The following is a 10,635-nucleotide window of genomic DNA, read 5'->3' on the forward strand; positions in this document are numbered from 1 at the left end:
AACACATTTTCTATCTACATTTTTATTCCACATACATCATGTTAAAAAGTAATACAGTATTTTTTTTTTTTTGGAAAAAGCCAAAGCATGGTCTTTTGCTCAGAATGCTGGGCCGTCCAATGTGTGAAAATGGGTTTGGACTCATAGAACCCTCAATTTGGGCTCCATTACATTTTGCCTGTGGCCGAGAAAAGCATTTGGTATTTACTAATACGTATTTTGATTCTTATCAAAATGTTTTTCCTTAAATTTGATTCCATTAATAACAAAAACCAATAGTTTTTTCATCCCCTTGATCTAAGAAGGGTCCGTGAGGAAAAGGAAATTACGAAGTAGTTTTTTCAAAAAAAAATTTCCTCATCCACAGATGACTTTAGATTTAAAACGTTTTATGGTCAATTAAAAAACAGAAACGAGCGAAAAAGTATTTTAATGGGCTTTTCTATTAAAACATTGCGGTTGGCTAACACTTGCAATTGGTTAAGTCATAAGTGAGACGTTGGAGATAGTAGATTATTTGAGATAATTTTGTAAAAAAAAATACTGTAACACTTTTTTGATAAAATAAAAAAATATGAGACAGTTTGTTTACAAGAAAAAGTTAGAAAATGAAAGATAGTTAGTTATTTTTTCTTTTGTGTATGTTAGTTATTTTTTGTGTCGGATAAAATTTGTAAAATTGTGAAGGAAGATGGTTGGATAGACATAAAATTTTATTAATTGTTACTAACTACTGCTAATTTCTTATTTTCTCTCAAAAGTTGTCCTCTTCTGCAAGTTCTTTTACCTTACTTTCTCACACTGCAGTTTCTCACGTAACTTTCTCTCTATTCAAACAGAACCTAGGTGAAAAATTTTTGAAAAAGTGAATTTAATTTGACAAGATATCAAATATATGTTACACTTAAACGTGCCCACGTTAAAATAAAAAAAAAAAATAGGATCGTCATAGATATTGAACAAGAACAATAGCATTAGAAAAGGCAAGTGTCAATCTAAATCTTAGAGTATCAATTATTCTTAGGGTTTGTTTGATAACATAAAAAAGTGCTGAATCTGAACTTTTTCAGACATTTAGATGTTTTGAGTGTTTGATAAATGAAAATTCATTTGCTGAACTTGTTAAGTAGTGCTGAACTTGTGTGTATTTTTTTCAGCACAAGAATCCTAACTGAATGCTTAATTCTGATAAGAATCAATAGAATCACTTCAACTATCTTATCTTATCTACCAAATCTACCCTTATTTATTGATTATGTTTAAAATTCTTGTATAATTAAACAACCTAATATTCTCTATCTAATGATTTTCTATTTTTTTTTCTTCCTTTTGAATGACTTTCACTTCTTCTCCATACTCCTCATATAATATAATTCATCTTTTATATTAATTTGATTTAAAAATAAATATTGTCATTTTCATACCTAATATTTTTAGCTAATTAAATTATAGGTTCTATTTCTTTTTTGGATGAAAAGATATAAGGGCAAAATTGTCAAATTTAAATTATTAAACATTTAGTTATAATTGTTTATCAAATAGTATAAATAGGTTTAGCATTAAAATTCAGACATTCATATATTTCTTTTCAGTGCTTAAAATTCAGCAAATTAATTGTTTGAGTATTCAGATTTCAGATTTCAGAATTCATAATTCAGATTCAGTTTTATCAAACGGAACCTTAGTCAACAAAAGTAAAACCGGTGCCACATATAAGCTCCTTTCCTGAAAACGATTCAAATTACCATCGAAAACGATAATGTCTTTACTAGCTCATACAAAACCCAAAACAATGCCACCTATAAATATCAAATACTACTAGTATCAAATGCTAGTGTGAAGCTTTTCAGAAAAAAAACATAATCATATATGCCGAGATTGCTCAATTTTCCAATGGTGGTTGGTGTAGTCGGTTAAGATGATAGATGGACTACGGGTCACACTTCAACAGGATTCATTATTCTGTGCTCCGTGCTATCTATAATTGCATTTATAGTTGGTTCTGTATTGATCCTGTTTGCGGTTGGATGTTGCAATGGTGATCAAGAACGTGATCAAGACTCATCAAAGAAGAAGAGGATTAGCAAGGCTTGTACTGAGCCTCCCAATTATAACACTTATGACGACTATTATGGTTCTGAGAAGAAGAGTTCGTCCACTGATGGAAGTTCTAGCTCTAGCAACACCATGAATTATCTGGCTTATTTTGCTGCTAATAATGCTCTTTCTGCTGTTGGTGGTGGTGGTGGTGATGGTGACAGGGGCCATCATCATCACCATCACGGCCGCCACCACCACCATCATCATGGCCATCACCACCACCACCATCATGTTAGATAAATGCATGTACTTGGCCTTTGATATAAGGGACAGGGTTTTGGAGGCGTTTCCATAGTGAAATTTATGCGAGAGCTTTTGCGGAATGTAAATTCTAAACCCCTGAAAACTTTAATTATCTTTGACATTGCTTTTTTTTTTTTTTTAAATGGTAATTATGACCTGGGCTTACCATTTGTCAAGGAAAACTTATCCTGATGACGTTTTGTAAGTATATTTCTTATGCACAATAGTTATTGGCACTCCCGATTTTTTATTAATGGTAGCTTGAAAAAGAATTGTAAAGGAAATGCAGAGCCATTAATTATAATTTAGAGTGCCAATGTAACGCGTTATAATGAGCAAATTTCTCTAATAGTCCTTCAACTTTTTTATTAATCCACGTTTGGTTCTCCATCTTAAAAATGGGATAGAATGGTTATTCAATAAAATTTTTTTGGGTCAAATTGATCCTTATATTGTAGAGCGTCCAAGAAAAACTTGGATCAAAGTGGCAATGAGATTTGAATTTTCTTGGCTATTCCGCCACATAGGGATCAATTTGGGCCAAAAAATTTTGTTTGAGAACCATTATGTTTGATTTTTAAGATGGAGGATCAAACATGAATTAGTACAAAAAAATTGAAAGACAATTTGGGGGATTTGCTCCATTCTAATTATGTGGTTAAAAAAGTCTTTGCAAGAACAAAATATATTTAAAAATGTCTTGGGTCTATTGAAGTAGCTCTCAACTAATTGGTTACGTGCTTTAAACAACACAAGATTTCGATTAATAGTTATTGGATCTTAAGGAAATAAAAAAGAATTAAAACATGATATTTGTGAAGAAAAAATAGCAATATAATAAAAAGTGGGACAGAGAGTGACACAGGGTGTGGAACAGAAGATCCGTTGCGAAAAACGCATGAGACGAATAAGTCATGATCCATTCTCGCTTCTTTATATCTTGTCTTAATCACTGACCTAATCAAGAAGTTGCTTGATCCATTCTCATTTTCTTCTTTCTCTCCTCAATTGTTTAAGTAATCAAAGAGATGCTTTGAGAGGCAAATGACAAATTAGTCTTGAGAGGCAAACTGATTAATCGCCTTTTATTATTCAATTTTTTAGTTTCCTTGCATCTCAAGACTTAGAACAAGTCCAAAAAAAATTTTTAATCCGGAGAGAGCAAAAATGCCAGTACTACATAGAATTCTATAGTCAACTAAGGCTGCGTACAAATATTAGAATGCAATAATTCATCATTATTCTGATCAAAGGCCTCTAGGATTTAGCTGGTAGTGTGAAATACAACAATTTCAGAAAATTGCCCTTTGCATTTACAGTAATGTAATCTATACAAATGCAAAAATCTATCGAAATCCCCATTCAAGAACTAGTTCATTTCTTTGACTTGGGAGTCATTTTAATTGGACTTGATGGAAAGGAACGGTTTTGGACGCGTATCAAGTTTGGAATTTATCTTTGTGGTATGTAAATTCTAATTCTAAGAAAACGAAATTATCTTTGACTAGGGTTTAATTATAATTATGACTTTGATTTAATATTTTCCAAAGAATAATTACTGTAATACTAGTTCGGATTGATCTTTCTTATAACCTCCTAAAATATTTAAAATTATTAGTACTGAATACATGACACATAATCGTTATTCAAATTTTAATTCTCTTGTTGTACATGTTGTGTGAATCTAGACTCAGCGACGTGAAAATATACACTAATGCTATTGCAAACATTAATCCAAATGGTTTAAATTTTTTATACATTAATGGTTGATAAGGTAATGTAACAATTAATATTTTTAGAATTACAAGTCATAGTTCAAATTCGCTATCCGGCCTTCCCGCTTCTCGCAACTCATCTTTTTCTTGCTTGAAAGAAAATCAACTAATGTTACTGGCCCTTCATTTTGTTAATGGCGCTCCAATGGGCTTTTGTAAAATTGAAAAGTAGATGAAGCACTTTTTTTAATTATTTTTGTCCATCAATAATGATCACGTTATATAATTAAAAATGTTAGAAAACTATATGCTGCAATCCTTATAAATTATATTATGCTTCTATACGGAAAGACATACTTCATATTTCTTCTGAATGTAAATGTAGTAAGAGAAAATTTATTTAATTTATACACTTTTGTGTGTATGATCATGGGTAGGTTTCAAAAATAAAAGCAAAAAAGCATTTGTGTTTTTGGTTGCATATTTGTTTCAATACTTTCTATTTCAAGATTTCTTTACAACTACACTCTTTTGTCTTTTTTTTTTCCCCAACATTTTGCTCAAATGACAAATGCAGTTCCTCCTCCTCGAAACAACATCGGGAGCTAGCAAGGCAGGGATTAAAGTAGAACAAGTCCTACATTTTTTTGGAACCCCCTCTCCCCCGACAAACATCCAAACCTCAAAAAAAGGGATAATTTCATAAACCTCTCCTAAGATTTCTGACAATTTCACTAATCTCCCCTAAGATTAAGGTTTTGATAATAAAATCAGTCCAATTAGAAAAAGTAACATTAAAAAATACTTTAAGGAGAGAGATGAAACATTATTTCATAAATACCCCTTATGCATGTATATAAGTTGTATTAATAAAAAAATAAAAATAATTAAAAACTAAAAACAATTAATACATATATTTCATCATTCAAAAAGTTCACATTTAATAAATTAAACAATATAAATAAGCAACAAAACTACACTAATGATTACAAGATTTAACAAAGCAGACTAGTTATCTCTTTTGATATGATGTTTGCTATGATTCTTGTGATTTTGAACAGAATTTTCTTTCCCCTCCATTCTCCTTTACTAATATCTAACGATTAAGTAATTAGAGCACTAATTAACTATTAGTATAACGAAAATAACTGTTAAAAATTTCTTTAATGATGAACAATGACTTATATTTACAAAATAACATTAATTGATATACCTAATGGAAAAAAGGAGGGAAAATGAAAATTTTTCTATTCAAAATCACAAGAATCATATCAAACATCATACTAAAAGAGATAACTAGTCTGATTTGCTGAATCTTGTGATCATTAGTATAGTTTTATTGCTTATTTATGTTGCTTAATTTATTAAATGTGAACTTTTTGAGTGGTCAAATGTGTGTATTAATTGTTTCTAACTTTTAATTATTTTTATTCTTTTATTAATATAACTTATGTACATACACAAGGGGTATTTATGAAATCATAGTTTCATCTCTCTATTTAAAGTACTTTTTTAATATTATTTTTTTTAATTGGACTAATTTTGTCATTAAAACCTTAGTCTCAAGGGAGGTATGTATAATTTTATAAATTTTAGGAAAGGTTAGTGAAATTGTCAGAAACCTCAAGGGAGGTTGCGAAATTATCCCAAAAATAAAAAGTTGACTGAGTTCGCCAGACTTAGAACAAGCAATACAATTTATCACTCACTCTCTCTCTTAAATTCGGACAACGAAAAATACTAGTAGTATTTGACTGACTCAATCTTGATGGCCACCGACCATTAAACTTGAACCATCGATGATCCGTCAATCCATCTTGTCGGCAGTAGCGTTAAATATAATTCTCATGATGTGTGGGCTCTGGCTAGTAGTGTGGAATACATATTCAGAAAAGAAATATACATATATCATATATGGGAAGGATGCTAAATTTTTCGATGGTTGGTGTGGTCGGTCCAGATGATGGATGGAACATTGAATTCATTTTTTTGTTAGTGTTCGGATTCATGTTTGTATGTGTAATCGGTTCTTTAGTGATCCTATGTTGGAACAGATGGTGCGGTCGTAAAGAACTTGATCAAGATCATCAAGAGGAAAATCCCTGTTATAATACTTTTGGCAATTATGGTTCTGGGAAGAAGAAGAGTAAGTCCACTGGAACTACCAGCTCTAGCAGCGCAATAAATTATCTCGCTTATTTTGCTGCTGTTGCTTCTCTTGCTGGCGGTGGTTATGGGGGCGGCAACGGCCACCACGACCATCACCACCATCACGGCCACCATCATCACAATCCCGGGCATCACCACGGCCACCATCACCACCATCAGGGCCACCACCATCACAATCCTGCTGGGCATCACCACCATCATCACAATCCCGGGCATCACCACGGCCACCATCATCATGGCGTTTGATGGTAAGCTATGCAACATATATAAGATGCATTTGGTAAAAAACCAATCTAAGTAATGAAGGTTTTGGACGTATTTCAATTTCAGAATATATCTTAAGAGTTATCGTGGCATGTAACTTGTAATCCAAGGAAAGTTTTGTTTATCTTTACGATTGATTTTTTTGTTTCTCTTTGAGAAGAGACAAATTCTTTTATAGATGCTCTGGAGTTCAGAAACTCCGATAGTGAGCAAAAACCACAACAAAAAGAATGTGCCGAGGTTTTGGCGTACATACATCATGTAGACTTTGAGAAAAATACACAAGAAAATGTAAAACTCAGGAAAACATTGCATTCATACATGACTAGGAGTCTAGGACCAAAGCTCTGGAATTTTTCTGAATATTCTGTTTCCGATATCTGTACTATGGTTCGGTGGTTAATAATAAGCCACCTTAGAAGACTCGGATTACTAGTCAAAATGGGCATTATTAGATGAATTCACGACCTTTATAATTTTAGTCGAAACCGGAAAATCGTTAATTGTTACCACACTTGGTAAATTATGGTTGGATGCTGGGAGCTAGAAGGAAACATGACTTTTTTTCTTTTTAAAGAGAATTGATTATGATTTTTACTTACCCGCAATGACTCGAACACATAATCTCTCGATTATAGGTGAAACGTTTTATCTATTTAGTTACGTTCGTTATCAAAATCATTTGAGGCACGACTTATCACTTATCAAGTGAAAAATTAACGGCACAACTAATCATTTATTAGTGAAATATTAACCTTTTTGGAACGAGAAATGATCTAAAAGATTATACCATTTGAAAGGTGATTGTGTATCATATTCAAAAAGTTGAACATTTTTTTCTTGAAATCTTTTTTAATCAAATTTTCAATCCAATTCAATGGAAATGCACAGGTGAGATTCTCCATAAAAGTTCGAGACCAAACTTGAAAAAATGATATATGATTTGGCTAATGAGTACCCATTGGGCAGCTGATAAAAGAGGAATTGCATGTTAATTCCCAAAAGTGTCACAATTCAGGAGGTATAACGGGGGAGGATTGGGTTGGATGTTTACCGAGAGGGGGAGATGGATTGTAAGTAGGAAGTTTTGAACTGAAACACTTCTATTTATTAAAAAAAATTCAGGAGGTATAATAAATACGAGTGTATGTTTATATGCTAATTTAGGAGTGATTTAGATATCTTAACGATTAGGCACCCGATAGAAAATTTTAATTATAAAGGTGGTTGTAATTTGTCCCTCAAATTTGGTTGTAGGAGATCAATGCATGGTTTGCTTACCAAAGGGAACACACCGTATCAGATAAGATCCTTGAATTACATATATATATATATATATATATATATATATATATATATATATATTCGGCCGACTCAGCTTCTGAGACCCTAAAAACTTGCTTGATATATTATTTCTCTGATGATTAGCTTTTGCTTACCAAAATCCTATCCTTCCCAGCTTCTAAGGTCTAATCATGCTTCAGGTGCAGTAATCGAACTCTTTCCTTTGACACCTTTGGATTATTAGATAATTTATCTAACACTAGCAATAGGGCCAAAAAGAAAACTAATAATCTTGGACCATCCTTCATTTGACTTTAGGGTTGAAATCGAGAAATGAAGCGGATCATAATTCTCCGAAACTATTGACTGGTATTATGTATAAACTGAATTTTCAACCCAAAAAAAAAAAACTTTTGGCCACGAGCTAGTACATAGACAAGAACCCAATTTAATTAGTGATCTAATACGAAATTTTGACCAGGCAACACACGAGTTTGGCGGCCAAATATCTTATCCTTCTAGCTCTTGTCTTGAACGACAAAGCACGTTCAAAGCAATCAGGACCAGGAAATTAATCATATGTATGCAAAGAGAATTATAAATGAGTCATGGAAGCATTACAAAATCAGCCAGACAAGGACTCTATTTCAAACCCAAAACAATGTCAAAAAATAACAACAATATCATCCAAATCAATCAACCCATAGCAATTACATAAATCGATCGATGCCTATACATACCCGTATAGGCCGTCCAGTTTAAGTCCGAAAAACTTTCTTCAACATTAATGAAGATGGTTAGGTTCTTCAACATTTAAGTCCAGTTGAACGGTTGTGGTAGCTTTTCAAATTGCGTAGCTCTAAGCACAGGCGGCTATGGAGGGCTGCTTGTGCTCTGCATGTTTGTGGTAACGTCTCTTGTAGCGGTCACCGTGATTATATTTGGATGTGGCGATCATCAAGATAAAAAATCAGCCAAGAAGAAACAAACTAGAACCTCTAGCACCAGTACAAGCAGATCTTATAGTCCTGGCGCTGGTGTTCGTGCTGGTCAAGCTAAAGAATCAGCGAAGAAGGTGCAATGTAGAACTAATAGCACTAGCAGCTCTGATGATTATTATTTCCTTTATTATGGTGCTGGTGCTGCTTTAAGTACTAGTAGTGCATGTGATGGGCATGGAGGTGGTGGCGGTGGTGGTGGCAGCCATGACGGCCATGGAGGCAATTGTGGTGGTCATGGTGGTGGTTGTGGTGGTGACGGGTGCGATGGTGGCGGCTGTGGTGGGGGTGGCTGTAGAGGAGGTGGCTGTGGAGGTAATTAGCCAAAGATGTGCCCAGAAGAACCGGGGAATTGCTTTATTTATTTATTTTGGAATTTTCATCATTGAACTGTACTTAATATACAGGTTTTAGACGAACCACTATTTTGAATACTTGAAACATATATCTGATAATTCATACTATCTTAGGGATTGGGTTCGTTAGTTTTATTCTTCCAATTGTAATACACCCTATTAGTTGTGTAAGTTATGAACTCAAATTGAAAAATCTTGTTTTTTTAAAAAAAGAAATCTAATAGTTTCCGAGTTTTATTTTTTTCTTTGATTTGCTTTGCAATTAAGATAAAATTAAAATTTTTTTTACCTTCATATCTCTCTTCTTCACACCCTTCCTAGTTTCTTATTAATGTGTGTGTATATATATATATTCATTCTAATATTTGCATTCATGCCAGCACATATATATCAAACATGACACAGATACATAATTCTAATAATAAAATTTACAATATTGGACAGAGGTCTTCTAAACCTTTGGTATAGGTTCAAGCAAATCCAATTGGATGCAAGTTCATTTCATGTCTTTGACTCCGCATGAATTTGTGTCAATTATTTGGATTTGGCTCCAGTGTTCCGCCTTAAAGTTAGGATGCATAAACAAAATCCTTGGCTGGGATTTATTTGTACTCATGAAAAAAAAAAGTATAAAAAGAAAAAACTAACAATTTAACTTATTTTTTGTCTATAAAAATACCCATCCGTCCAGTTAATTTCCTTCAATTCTGAAGAGAAAGTAACGAGTGCATGAGTCCTGTTGTTTCAATTTTCATGCCATGTTCAAGAAGAAGAGTTTGATTGATGCAACTGAAGATTAAAAGAGGCCTGTGAGCAATTTCCTTGTCCATCGAAAGCCCAGATACCTTGCATTGTACTGCATTAATATACAAGAAAGAATGGCAAGATTCCTGATCTCGCCTTTGGATGGTGCCAATCCATATAGGTTAGGTGCAAAAAACAGTGGTTATGGAGGCTTGGTTTTGGTTGGCATGATAATAGCATCCCTTGCAATTTTATCCATGATTATATTTGCATGTGGCAGTAGCCAAGGTTATGAAGGTTCATCAAAGAAGGGCAAACGTGATAGATTTTTGGTTTATTATAATAATTATGGTAGCGATGGTGGACATGGCCGTGGTGGTGGCCATGATGAAAGCTGCGGTGACGGTGGCGGCGGAGGAAGCAGCAGTTACCATGGTGGTGGCTGTGGTGGAGGATAAGAGCGGTTTCACTACATTTCTTGATGATTCAAACCCGCAATTTATTAATTACAGGTGAAGCATCTTACCAACTAAACCGTGCTTCGTTGTCAATTGATGTGTTAAACAACATTTAGAATGTAAAATTCAGTTTCTGACTGATGGGAATTCTGAAGTGGTATTAGTACATATGCGGTTTATCTGGAGGCCTTCTTGTAATGTATTACAAATACTAATTAGAAGCTGATAGATACTAATTTCTGAAGATGTTGGTGCACTTGTACGATTTTTCTTCAGAAGATCCATAATGATCAGTTGTGATTTA

The 10,635-nt window shown here is 33.4% G+C and overlaps 1 protein-coding gene across 1 annotated transcript; it reads left to right on the forward strand.

Moving 5' to 3' along the window:
• Positions 1-8,673: 8,673 nt before the first annotated feature.
• Positions 8,674-9,212, forward strand: LOC113752074 (loricrin-like). The gene is made up of 2 exons (XM_027296214.1): positions 8,674-9,088; positions 9,181-9,212. The coding sequence occupies exons 1-2, from the start codon at positions 8,674-8,676 to the stop codon at positions 9,210-9,212; spliced, it is 447 nt and encodes a 148-aa protein (XP_027152015.1).
• Positions 9,213-10,635: the final 1,423 nt, after the last annotated feature.

This window comes from Coffea eugenioides, chromosome 11, assembly GCF_003713205.1.
Source record: "Coffea eugenioides isolate CCC68of chromosome 11, Ceug_1.0, whole genome shotgun sequence".
In the NCBI taxonomy this organism is placed as follows: domain Eukaryota; kingdom Viridiplantae; phylum Streptophyta; class Magnoliopsida; order Gentianales; family Rubiaceae; genus Coffea; species Coffea eugenioides.